This window comes from Ovis aries, chromosome 1 (assembly GCF_016772045.2).
Source record: "Ovis aries strain OAR_USU_Benz2616 breed Rambouillet chromosome 1, ARS-UI_Ramb_v3.0, whole genome shotgun sequence".
Taxonomy (NCBI): Eukaryota; Metazoa; Chordata; class Mammalia; order Artiodactyla; family Bovidae; genus Ovis; species Ovis aries.
The window spans coordinates 123,696,398-123,709,659 of record NC_056054.1 but is presented as its reverse complement, the minus strand read 5'-3'; the positions used below and the strand labels follow the sequence as shown (position 1 = coordinate 123,709,659).

Here is a 13,262-nt window from a genome sequence, read left to right as displayed (position 1 = left end):
CGTTCTTCTCTGCTTTGGGGCTATCTGTGATCTTGGGCAGCGGAAGAAAGTGTTCTGAGCCTCCATAACTCAATGGTAAAATAAAGATGATACACAATACACTTTCTATGCATGGGTGCTGTGAAGAATAAAAATATAGTGCTGTGTGTAAAATGCTTAGCACAGGACCTGTCAGGGAGTTGAGTTCAGGGACTGACAGCTGTTATCCCAAGGGACAGATTAAAGTAAGTCTTTAAAAATTTTTTAAGTTATTTGTTCATTTTATTTTTGACTGCATGGGGTCTTCATTGCTGTGTGGGGGTTTTCTCTAGTTGCAGTGAGAGGGACCACTCTCTAGGTGATTGGGCTTCGCACTGTGGTGACTTCTCTTGTGGCGGAGCATGGGATCTAGAGCATCCAGGCTTCAGTGGTTGCAGCCCTCAGGCTGTAAAGCATGGGCACCATAGTTTTGGTGCTCGGATTTAGTTGCCCCATGGCGTGGAATCTGCCTGGACCAGGGATCAAACTCATGTCTCCTGCACTGGCAGGCAGATTCTTAACCACTGGACCACCAGGAAAGTCCTTAAGGAATTCTTGCTAAAGATATGAATGACTGCAAGGCAATGACATACCCATGAAGGGGTGGGGGGAGTGTGCTCTGCCCCAGGTAGTAGCAGGGTGCATTGTCTGTTGAGGACGTAAAAACACAATGCGCATGTGTGTGCTTGGTTGCTTCAGTTCCGTCTGACTCTGTGACACTATAGACTGTAGCCTGCCAGGCTCCTTTGCCCATAGGATTCTTTAGGCAAGAATACTGGAGTGGGTTGCCATGCCCTTCTCCAGGGAATCTTCCCAACCCAGGGATCAAACCTGCATCTCCTGAGTCTCCTGCATTGCAGGCGGATTCTGTACCACTGGAGAAGCCCCTAAAAACACAATAAAAGAGGCTAAATAGCTGTCTTCACGTTAACATTGTCATGCACTGGCAGCTGTGAATGTCAGTAATAACATACTCCTATCAGGGCAAAGCGCTGGTGCTGAAAGCTTGGTTTCTGTGCACCAGTGCTGAATCAAATCTCAGAGGCAGAGTTTTGGGTGAAGTAGGAAAAGGACAGCTCTATCGCTTTGCCAGGGAAAGGGGGACACAGCAGGCTGCTGCCTCGAAAAACTGCATGTCCCAACCCATGGGGATTTGGTGAGGAGTTTTATAGTAGTAGTTCAAGGGTGGGCTTGCTAATAGGATTAGGGTGTGTGCAGGACCTGTACTCCTTTCATCAGGCCTCAGGTGGTGTTCTCTGGAATGAAGAATGCTAACACCTTCCAAAAGTTCCAGAGGATTGGAGAAGACTCTTGAGAGTCCCTTGAACTGCAAGGAGATCCAACCAGTCAATCCTAAAGGACATCAACCCTGAATATTCACTGGAAGGACTGATGCGAAGAACTGACTTACTGGAAAAGACCCTGATGCTGGGAAAGATTGAAGGTGGGAAGAGAAGGGGACGACAGAGAATGAGAGGGTTGGATGGCATCACCAACTCCATGGACATGAGTTTGAGTAAACTATGGGAGTTGGTGATGAACAGGGAGGCCTGGTGTGCTGCAGTCCATGGGGTCGCAAAGAGTTGGACACGACTGAGTAACTGAACTGAGCTGAACACCTTCCATTCATTGGGGGTTTTAGTTCTGTAAAGAGCTCAAAGATATTGCTCTGTGTATCCCCTGAGAAGGAGCCAGGACCCTATCCCAAGGCTGCACTATTGTTTCTTGGCTGCTCCTCTCTAGTTTCTGCATTTCCTCTCTTCTCTGATTAGCAACTGTTCTGATCTGCCCTTTGCAGTTCAGGGAATATCATGGAGGCTTGAGTCTATTCCCTGCAAACAAGAAACAGGGGCCAGAAAGCCTTCCATGCCCAGGAGTCCCACAGGGCCCTGCTCAGTTTCATCGCTCCCCTACCCATCTCTGAAAGGCCGCTGCTGATGTGCAGATGTGTCCGTGTATCGTTAAAGAGGAGTGGATCGCGCACGTCGACCTCTAGTTAGGAGGGAGAATTTGCCGCCTTTAAACCTGGGTGGTTGTACCTCTACCCAGGCTCCTGGGTAAAGCATCCAAACCCACAGGGATGTTGGCAACACATTTCTGCAAAGGCTGCCCACACCTTTTGTTTTCGGATACCATCGAGCACTCTGACTCAGCTCTGACACAAGTTCTAGTTCTCCAAGAAAAGCAGCAATTATGTTACTAGTATCATTGTTTTTAGAACCCAGAAATGTCACTCTTCGGTGACAGTGAATTAGTACATTCCCAAGGAACCCAGAGACTCAGCAGCATACAGTGGTAACCCCAAGCATGTAACGTGGCACTCACAGGTCCCTCCAATCCAGGAGTCGATTTGCCCGTAATCTGGGGACAGAGACCACTGGAGGCTTACATGGGGGTGTTGTGTTACTCTGGGTGAGTTTTTGGCTTATACCGAGGCTGGTACTTTTAATCAATAGACCTTAAAAACTAAATGTACTAAATGTACTAAGTGTACTAAATACTACACTCCATGCAATCGCAGGAGTCGGACATGACTTAGCAACTAAACCACTACCACCACCAAATGCATTTCATGACATGCCTTAAAAAAGCTCTTCTAATTTTAAAAAGTTCTGATAAAAAAGAAAGAAACTATTCCTGTTCAAAAGTTTCCGGAATACTGAGATAAGACTTGGTTTTCGTCCTGCTTTCTCCCTCCTCCTTTTTTGGTGAGCTCTGCCAATGCAGGGCATTCTTAGCATTTTTGGTATTCTTCTAGTTAGAAGGGTGCTTGGGCTCATTTGGTGTGTCTATGCGGGCCCTCTGTTCTGCATCAAAGGTCGTCTCTCACACTGGACCTTTGAAGTCAGGCAATATTTCGGTGTTGGTGGGATTTAGTGTTTGCTCATCAAAACTCTGAAGAACTCATAGCAGTGCGGATATGACTCACCAAAATGAAACCTTCCAATGTCAAGGTCAGACTCCATGTTCTTTTTATTAAGAAAAAGAAAACAAAACTTTTCTTGGCTCTAAGTTTAAACTGCTTTATTAAGATTTCAGTGTTGGGTAAAGGGCTTCCGAAACATTTGCTTAGTCATCACTTGACTTTTTCCTCCTCTGATGGGTCTTCACAGGTATGTGCAAATCCTAGACAGGATGGGGATTCTGGGAACATCTGTAACTTGCTTTCTGCTCTACATCTCTCATTCATGAATCTTCCCATCAACATGTTCTAAGGAACCATTGCCCAAGTTTTCCAGTACCGGAGCTGATGGTAATCTTGAGATACTAAAATTTTTCCTTCAAGCACTTCAAAAGCTTGGCCTCACTGCTCCTTCTGTGTTTATAGGCATGGGGATTTACAAGTTACTGAAAGGAGGAATTTCTATTAGGAAATTATTTTCCTTCATGTTTTAAGATTGGGGCTTAAGCATTGGTAATTCCAGGATATGAGGGTCCCACTGGCCGCCTTTGCCCTGGTGTTTACCGCTCTCGCCTTCTCCTTCAGGGAATTTCAGAACGGTTTGATCGCAACCCAGAGTAAGAAAAACATTTTGCCTTTTGGCCCAACGTAACCACACACAACTAAAAGGAATCCGTTATTAAATAGTGTTTATCTTTATTTTGTATGATGCACTTTGATGTTTTCTGAACTATTCTATTTTTTTAAATTTCTAATCATGACTCACAAAACTGATTTCATGATGGGCCTCAGATGACAACTGGAAAACTTTGATTTGAGGGATCAGCCTGCACCTCCAACCCAGGAAAGAAAAGTGGAATAAAAACAAGAGTGGGAGAGAGAAATAAAAGGGTGGGTGTGGGGGTAATGGGAGGTGTGGGACTAGTTTTCCTTGCTCTTCCTCCCCATCCTGGAGTTCAGCTCTTGTTTGCTAGTGATGCCAGTGCTGGTCTGGTTGTAAGGTGTACCCCTGGTTGCCATTTCAAAATAGAAAAAAACTAGGATTGGGGTGATAGAGTGGGGCTAGCATTTTTTCATGATTTTTCTTATAAAAACATTTGGATGGGGGCAGGAGAGAACCACACATGCAAAGAAATAACCATGGTCCTCTTCAGGTTTTGCTTTGCTCTTATTTTGCAAAGTCCAAAAGAAGTGGGAGGCTAGGAAAAGATATTTATCACATGTAAGAGACAAAAGTTCAAAAGTTAGCATCCAGCATCTATGAATCCTTCCTACAAACGATTTTCTAAAAATCCAAAGCATAACATGCAAAGGATAAGAAGAGGTGGTTCACAGAAGGGCTGTTTTGATTATTAAATTCACTGAGACACACCGAGATCCTAGAACAAGGCCCAAGTTCAGAGAAAGGGCTCAGTAAATATTAGCTGTTGTTATTTTTAAAATATCTTTGTTGGGACTTCCCTAGTGGTCCAGTGGCTAAGACTCCACACTCCCAATGCAGGCGGCCTGGGGTTCGATTCCTGGTCAGGGAACTAGATCCCACATGCCACAGCTAAGAGTTTGCATGTTGCAACTAAAATCCCACATGCCAGTGAAGACAGAGATCCCGCAACAAAGGCCCCAGCACAGCCAGATAAATAAAAGTAAGACAGAAATGTCTTTGCTGAGGTATAATTCACACAGCATAGCGTCCGCTTGTTTCGAGCGTCCAGCTCAACTATTCTTAGTAACTGTACTGAGCCGTGCAACTAGCACGTCGGTCCAGCTACAGAACATTTCCATCATCTCAAAACACTTCCCCGTGTCCATTAGTCATTGTCACTTCATGTCCCCAACCCGCAGCCTCAAAAAACCACGAACCTTCACTTTTTCTCTAGACATTTGCCTTTTCTGGATATCTCACAGAAATGGAATCACATATTAGGTAGTCTTCTCTGTCTGTGGTGTTTTTATTTTTAGTACTAGTATTATAATAATAGTATTATTATTTAATATTATTTTAAGTACTATTGTTACTTTAAAAATACTACTACTTTAAAAAATCCATTCATTAGTAAACATTTAAATTAATTGAATTTTATTTTTGGTACACTCCATAAAAAAAAACCCATAAACTCTATTTTCTTCAAGATGTATTTAATTTATAATGTCACCTCTGTATAACGTTGCAAAGAGAATTTCACTGTGGTACTCAGATTAAACAAATAAACTTTTAGTAAATTCTTTCTTTGGGGACTAACCATGAGCTGGATCTTCCTCTCCTGGGACCCCCACCAGCCTGAGAGCCCATTGTTCCTGAACTGCCAGACTTGGAACCAGCTCCTCACACCTCCAAAGAGGGATTCTATTTTTCCATATTCTTTTCCATTAGGGTCTCTCACATGCTGTTGGCTGTAGTTCCCTGTGACAGGACCTTGTGTTTCAAGGAGGGATTGTTCACACACGGTGCCTTGTTTTTCGCTCCTTTCCTAGAAAAGGAAATAATTTGCTTGTCCATAGTTTCTCCGTCTCTTGGTAGATACACAAATGGGATGTGAGAATGTTGTGAAGTTGGATGGTGAGGTTTAGCTGCACTCCTGACATTATTCTTGGTCTTTACCTGTGTGGGGGCTTTCCAGGTGACACTAATATAAAGAACCCTCTGGCCAATACAAGAGACTCAAGAGACGTGGGTTCAATTCCTGGGCCAGGAAGATCCCTGGAGGAGGAAATGGCAACCCCCTCCAGGATTCTTGCCTGGGAAATTCCATGGACAGAGGAGCCTGGCAGGCTACAGTCCACGGGGTTGGGAAGAATTGGACACGACTGAGGGACTGAGCATGCAGCTGTATGGGTCCCATTTGAGAAAAGGCTCCCTTGAATCAAGAAATCTGTGTCTTCAGGTGGGGAGGGAGAAGAACTCCCTTTATGGCCAGGCTCGTCCTAGGACTGGCCCAGCGCGCCCTGCCCTCTCCACCCTGACGTCTCTCCTCCTCCGTTTGGTCCTCGGCGTGGTCCCTGGGTCTCTGTCCTGGTCCGCTCATTGCTCCCTGCCCACAGAAGCCTCGCAGGGTCAGAGAGCCCCTGGCAGGCAGGGCCATGCCGTCTGTCCCCTTCCGGGGATGCAGCCCCGCGGGGGATGGGAGCTGCCTGGGATGCGGGCGATGCTCACGGAGTCCTTCTGGGGAAGCTGATGGTGCCGCTGATTTTGGTTTCTGCTTCAGATGAGTTAAAAAACAAAACCGTGTGTGAAGACCACGAGCTGAAACTGCACTGCCACGAGTCCAAGTTTCTCAACATCTACTCTGCGACCTACGGCAGGAGGACCCAGGAGAGGGATGTCTGCTCCTCGGAAGCTGAGCGGCTCCCCCCCTTTGGTAGGTGTCTTATGTGGGTGCTATCAGGGTGCTGTTGGGGAGACTGGGGCTCCAGCCCCCATTGGCTGGTACCCTGGCTAGAGGGAAAGTCAAGGGCGAGGGGAACCACTCACCAGGGTCTGCCTCCTTCTGCCCCTACCCCCCTCATTGCATAATCCGTCTGTCTTTGAGTTCGTCTGCACCTTGTCATTATTGAGTGCCTGCTGTATGCAAGGCCCATTCCAGGCTTGGGAAAGTCATTAGTGACCGACAGTCTACCTGGAGCTGACCTTCCTGCAGTGGACGAGGATGCGATACAAAAGCAGATAACACAGGAGCGAATGCATCACATTTCAGGTGCTGATAAGCATTAAGGGTACAAGCACATGAGGAAAGGAGAGAGGGCCGGCCGGCAGGTGGGGGCTGCTGCAGGGAGGCACAGGGTAAAGGGGTGATGGGCATGCTGAGCAGAGATGCGAGGAGGAGAGCTTGCAGACCCTGGGGAAGGTGTCCTGGTGGAGAGAAGAGCCTGTGCAAGGCTCTGAGCCTGTAGGCTGAAGAAGAGCTCAATGAGTCATTCTGAGGAATCTGCAGTGTGGAGCTAAGACAACGTCTGAAAGGCCATCCTTCAAGTGAAAGTGAAGGGGTTAGTTGCTCAATTGTGTCCGACTCTTTGCAATCCCATGGACTGTAACCCACCAGGCTCCTCTGTCCATGGGATTCTTCAGGCAAGAATACTAGAGTGGGTTGCCATGCCCTCCTCCAGGGGATCTACCCTCCAGGGATTGAACCCAGGTCTCCTGCATTGCAGGAAGATTCTTTACCATCTGAGCCACCAGGGAAACATTCCACCCTTCAAAGTCACCTTCTGTTATCATTAGAGTTCTCCAGAGAAACAGAACCAGTAGGTGATAGATAGTTAGATACATAGACTGCTTTTAAAGAATTGACTCACGCAGTTGTGGGGCCTGGCAAGTTTGAATCTGCAGGGCAGGTTGGCAGTCTGAAAATGCAGGTAAGAGTTGATGTTCAGTCTTGAGTCTGAATTCCACAGGACAGCAGACCGGAAATATTGGTAGAGTTTTGGATTTCAGCCTGGACAAAAGCTTTTTCAGATGACCTGTCTTTGCTCTTAAAGCCTTCCATGGGTCGGTTGAGGTCCACTCAAGTTATGGAGGGTGACCTGCTTTACTCAAAGTCGGCGGATTTAATGTTAGTCATATCTTTTTAAAATTTAAATGCAGTTGACTTACAGTGCTTCAGGTGGACAGCAAAGTGACTCAGTTTTATATACATGCATGCTCAGTCACTCAGTTGTGTCTGACTCTTTGTGACCTCATAGGCTGTAGCCCACCAGGCTCCTCCATCCATGGGATTCTCCAGGCAAGAATACTGGAGTGGGTTGCCATTTCCTCCTCCAGGGGATCTCCCCACCCAAGGATCAAATCTGAGTCTCTTGTGTCTCCTGAATTGGCAGGTGGATTCCTTACCTTTTGCCACCTTTTACAGATTCTTTTCCATTGTAGGTTATTACAAGATATTGAATATAATTCCCTGTGCTATACAGTAGGTCCTTGCTGTGTATCTATTTTAAATGTAATGTGTCTGTTAACTCCAAATCCCTAATCTATCCCATCTCTTTACTTCTGTGATAATCATAAGTTTATTTTCTATGACTAATGTTAGTCGTATCTTAAAAATGCCTTCGGGACAACATCTAGACTGGTGTCTGACCAAACCCCTGGGCACTTGGCTGAAATGACACATGAAATGAGCGATCCCAGGCCCCAATCTGTGGTGATGAAACAGCCTCGCCTAGACCCGCCGTGCTACCAGGGAGAACAGACTCGATTGTGAAACAGCAAAAAAGGTGCACTCACTCATCAAATCTGAAGTGAGCTCCTTGATGTGTTAAATTGCTACTGGAGCACATGTGAAATGAAACATTAATTTTAAAAAGAAGTTCATGTGTAAGTGATATCTTGGATCTGGGTGGGTGGGGGAAGGAAAGAAGGTGACCTAGCCACTCAGGCAGACTCTCAGGCAAGAATAGAAAGAGAACCAAACACCAGTTCACAAGGAACATGTGTCCCGTGTCTCCGAGGCCCCTCGCCCAGCATTCAGGGAAGGAAGGCCCTTGGTCAGGAGGGTGGAGGGTGTCTGAAGGGCAGCCCAGCAGACAGCAGAAGCAGCCTGAAGTGGGCATCCGGCCTCTCTTAATTGGCCCCCATTTTAACAGGCTTGGCTGCCACATGGGTAGAGAGACACTCATGAGGGTGGCTCCCCCTGTCTGTCTGTGCCCGGGGCCCCAGCGAGTGACCTGTGAGTTTGGAAACTCCAATTTCCCTCTCATACAAGCGTTCATGTCTCTACCCCATCCTCCCTTGTTCCTGCTGCTGCATTAGATCAAGGGACCATTGCCTGGTCATCTCAGGAGGCCCCCTGTCCCTAGACAGGGCTTTCCCCCCAGGGTGGCCGGAGGCAGCCTTCTAAAGGGCCAGTCTGATCACTGACCCTTGCACGTCCTTCAGGGCTCCCTATGTCCTCTAGTTTGCTTAGCTGAACAAGGTACCCGGATGACCTGACCTCTCTCTACAGAAAGGAATTACACTTCTTAACCTCAGTGTGGGGTCACTTAATATTAATCAGGGGTTCTTCTGAGCAGAAGTTGGTAGATCCACATGCAGGCTGAATGACTGATGTTCTGGAAGTTGCTGCCTTACGTTCCTGGGAAGTTGGATTCAGGAGTTAGGTTAAAAGCGAAAAGGCATCAGCCAAAGAAAACATTAACAGACACTGTGGCTAAAAGACAGGTTCCCATGGAGAGTTCAAGGAATCCTCGGGTCAGTCGTGAGTAAGCCTTGTTGACTCAGGAAAAGTCTGTGAATGAGACACTGAGCCCTTTGCTTGGCTGGTCAGTTTTAAAAGCTTGAAGTCCTGGCTAAGTCACATGGCAAAACCCCTGCCCTCTCCCCCGACCACCCCCACAGCTGCATTCATGACCCAGCACCCAGTGTCAGAGACCCACAGGCCCTGAGCTCTGCGGTGTGAACGGGTCCAGGGGAAAATGAAAGTGTCCTTGAAAGTGCCCATTCATCTCACCATCTTGGGTCCCCATCCACTCACCATCTCAAATGCCCATTGATTTTTTTTTTTTTTTAAGCAGCAAAAGCATTTTGTATTGGGGTATAGCCAATCAACAGTGTTGTGGTAGTTTTCAGGGAAACAGCAGAGGGGCTCAGCCATACATGTACATGGATCCATTCTCCCCCAAACCTTCTCCCACCCAGGCTGGAAGTGCCCGTTCTTCTTGTCCCCCAGCTCCCTGTGGAGGCCTTGACTCGGTACTCGCCTTTCGGGTTAGCACTGACGGGCGGGACTGTGTGTGTGTGCGGAGCCAGGAAACCTTGGCTGCCTGGGCCAATGAACTTTCTTAATCTTACTGAACACTAAGAAATTCTCTACTCCTCGGTGCAAGGTAAACTGTCCATGAAGGCTTTAAACCACACTTGGCATGTTTGTCCCACAGAATCGTCAGTTTCCCATCTGGTATAAGCACACTTTAATATCCCCCACTTTAGAAAACTGGACTCCCTCTTTTGACCCCATGCCCCTTCCGCTGCGCCTGCAAGTCTTGTGGGCACTCCCTGCTCTCAGGATCCCAAATCCAGCCCTTTTGCTCCCAGCCCACTCTAGACTTCTCTCATCCAGACCATCTGGGCCTCCTCCCTTCTCCTTGATTCCGTTCCCTCCCTTAGCCCCTTCTTTGCTTAGCAGTTGGAGAGAGCTTATCTAAGGCAACTCAGATCACAGCCCCCATCCCACTGTGTCTTCCGTAATTAGAATAAATCCAGTCCCCAGTTGTGGTCCCGCCTCTGGAGCCTCTACACTCATTCACACCGCAGTGTCTTTGCACAAGCTCTGCCTTTGGGCTGGGATGTTCTTACCCCACTTTTCTGCGTGGCCAGCTTCGTTTCATCATTCAGGAGTCCACTCAGACGTCATCTCAGAGATCTTCCGAGGCACCCCGCCAGCATGCCACCTCATCCTGGTCTCCGCCTCAAGCTGTCCTTGTCTGATGGTCTTCACAGTCTGGAGTCACTTAGGTGCTTGTGGTCTCTCTGCCCAGGAGCTGGCCAGCACTGCAGAGGTGCTGTGTGTCTCTGCCATGAGGATTCCCAGCCAGCAGAGCAGGGCCTGGCACAGAGTAGGTGCCCGAGTGAATCCTGAGTCCCATGAATGAATCAGAACCACCCCCACCCTGTTCCTAAGTGAGGTGCCCACACTGGGCTCAGCAAGTGGATGGTTGCCGGCTTGGTATGTGGGCCTTGCAATAGCTTCCAACCTCTCGGGAGATGCTGAAAATATGATTTTTTTTTAATGTAAAGTTTTCCAACTTTTAAAACACTGTGAGAGCCAAACAAAACATGCCTGCAGGCCCCATCCGGTCCACGGGCCGCCGGCGTGAGAGCTCTGCTCTCGGTTCCCAGTTATTACTGCGGCTCAGCCTTAGCGCTTTGAAGAAGGAGAAAGGGCTGTTTATTTTTGGCCCTGCAACCTGGCAAGAACTTGGAAGGATAGCTGCCTGAAGGCCAAGTGGTCAGAGCTCACCGTGGGCCTCTGCAAGGGGACGTGTGTGCTTTTCCTCTTGTGATATAAGCTAAAGTCTGGGGCAGTCCCGCAGGCTCAGAGTCTGGGTACCCAGTGCAGCTCATCACACACGGTCAGGAAGCAGAGCGGAGCGAGGCTTTAGCTCCCAGTTACTCGGCATGACGATGAGGTGGTTACGTGTGGACGTGAACTTGAGCAAACTCTGGGAGATAGTGAAGGACAGGGAGGCCTGGTGTGCACTCCAGAGGCTACTGCAGTGTAATGAAATACTCCCAAGTTGAATGGCTCAAAACAAAAATGAACAGTTAGTGCCTCACAGTTTCTGGGGGGCAGGGGTTCCAGGGTAGCCTGGTTGGGAAGTTCTTACTTAGGGTCTCGTGAGGCCTTGCGGAGTTGCAGCCAGGCTATCGGCTTAGGGTGTGGTCATCTGAGGGCTGAGCATCCAAGGAGGCTCCCTGACATGATGGACAGGTTGGTGCTGGTTGTTCATGGGTGGCCTTGGTTCTCCCCACTTGGGTGTCTTGAGCGTCCTTGCAACATGGCCGCCAGCTTCTTCCGGAGCCCGAGAGGCAGAGGAGCAAATGGAAGCCACACCCTGTCACCTCTCCAGAGTCTACCGTCACAGAGACCAACTGATTCCTCGAGGGAGGAGGCTACACGTGGATGTGAGTTCCTTGGAGGGCCATCCGGAAGGCTGTTATGGGCTGAATTGTGTCCCCCTAAAATGCCCTTGTTGATGTCCTAACCCCCAGTACCTCAGAATGTGACTGTTTGAGGAGATGTGCTTTTAAAGTGGTGACTAATTTGAGGTAATATAGGAGGATCCTCATCCAGTGTGACCGCTGTCCTCGCAGTAAGGGGAGCTCAGGACATGGACGCACACAGGGAAGACACCGTGAGGGTGCAGGAAGAGGTCGGCCACTTGCAAGAAAGGGATCCTTGGAAGGGACCAACCCGCCGAACATCTCCAACTTCCCGCCTCAGAACTGAGAGGACACAAAATTCTATTGTTTAAGGCTCCCAGTGTGTGGGCTCTGTTACCGCAGCCCTAGGAACTAACACAATGGCTGATCATCACAGCTGTCAAGCAAAAAAAATTAGAAAGAGCAGCAAGGCTGATGACCATGCCAGCTGTCAAAAAAGTGATGCTTTTGAACTGTGGTGTTGGAGAAGACTCCTGAGAGTCCCTTGGACTGCAAGGAGATCCAACCAGTCCATTCTGAAGGAGATCAGTCCTGGGTGTTCATCGGAAGGACTGATGCTCAAGCTGAAACTCCAGTACTTTGGCCACCTGATGGGAAGAGCTGACTCATTTGAAAAGACCTTGATGCTGGGAAAGATTGAGGGCAAGAGGAGAAGGGGACCTCAGGGGATGTCTGATGTTTGGATGTCATCACCGACACGATGGACATGAGTTTGAGTAAGCTCCAGGAGTTGGTGATGGACAGGGAGGCCTGGTGCACTGCAGTACACGGGGTCTCAGAGAGTCAGACATGACGGAGCTACTGAACTGAACTGTCATACAGGTTTAAACACAGATCTGGTGTCTCTACTGAAGGTGATGACCCAAAGACATTTCCGAAAGATCTTCAGGCAAGTCAGATCCTTCAGAACGTACAGCTCCTTCTCGGACCGCCCTGGAGGGTCAGTGGCTAAGACTCTGAGCTTCCAATGCAGGGGGCGCAGGTTTGATTTCCTAGTCAGGGAACTAAGATCCCACGTGTCACATGGAGCAGCCAAAATGTTTTTTTAAGAAAGAAAGAAGTTATGGCTCCTCTATTGGAAAAGAAACTGAAAGAAAATAGAAAAGTGACTGATTAGCGCTGGTCCCAGAGAAACCCCAGTGGAGCAGCATCTGACACAAGAAAGGATACACCTTCCCACAGACCGGGGCATGGACTCTGGAAAGCAGGCTTCCAGAAGACTCCCTGGGTGTCCACCACAGCACATCATTTCCTGCAGCAGTTACACTTTCTGGGTGGGCTCCAGGGGTGCTATTTCCTTAATAAGAGAGTGAGAAAAACCACACAGTGGGCCTCAAAGGCTGGACTAAGGCCACCCCAAGGCCAAGTGTGGGCAGGCCTGGACTTCTCAGCCAAAGATCAAGGTGCCAGGGGCTCCCACTGCCAAGACAGTCTCATAAGAGCAACCAGCCTAATTATCTAAATAAACACAGGTTGTAAAGAGCGATTAACTGCAGTTTCAGTGTGAAACAGTAGCCAAAAATATAAAAATTAAATAGTTGAGTATCTTGTTATCACATGTACTGGGGTGGAGGGTAGTCTGCCAGGCAGAGAGGTGCAAACAAAATCAGGCTGGGAGGGAAATAACCACTTAAAAAAAAAAAAAAAAAAGAGAATCCTGCCAGTGGTTCAGAGCTCAGTGTCAACAAGGAA

At 48.3% G+C, this 13,262-nt stretch overlaps 1 protein-coding gene across 5 annotated transcripts in view; it reads left to right on the top strand.

Moving 5' to 3' along the window:
- Positions 1 to 13,262, top strand: part of EVA1C (eva-1 homolog C) — a 123,442-nt gene that overhangs the window by 58,424 nt on the left and 51,756 nt on the right. For all 5 annotated transcript variants that reach the window (XM_060403751.1, XM_060403749.1, XM_027978315.2 and 2 more), the window contains one exon: positions 6,124 to 6,276. In XM_060403751.1, the coding sequence (XP_060259734.1) occupies positions 6,124 to 6,276 (153 nt within the window). The remainder of the gene's footprint in view (positions 1 to 6,123; positions 6,277 to 13,262) is intronic.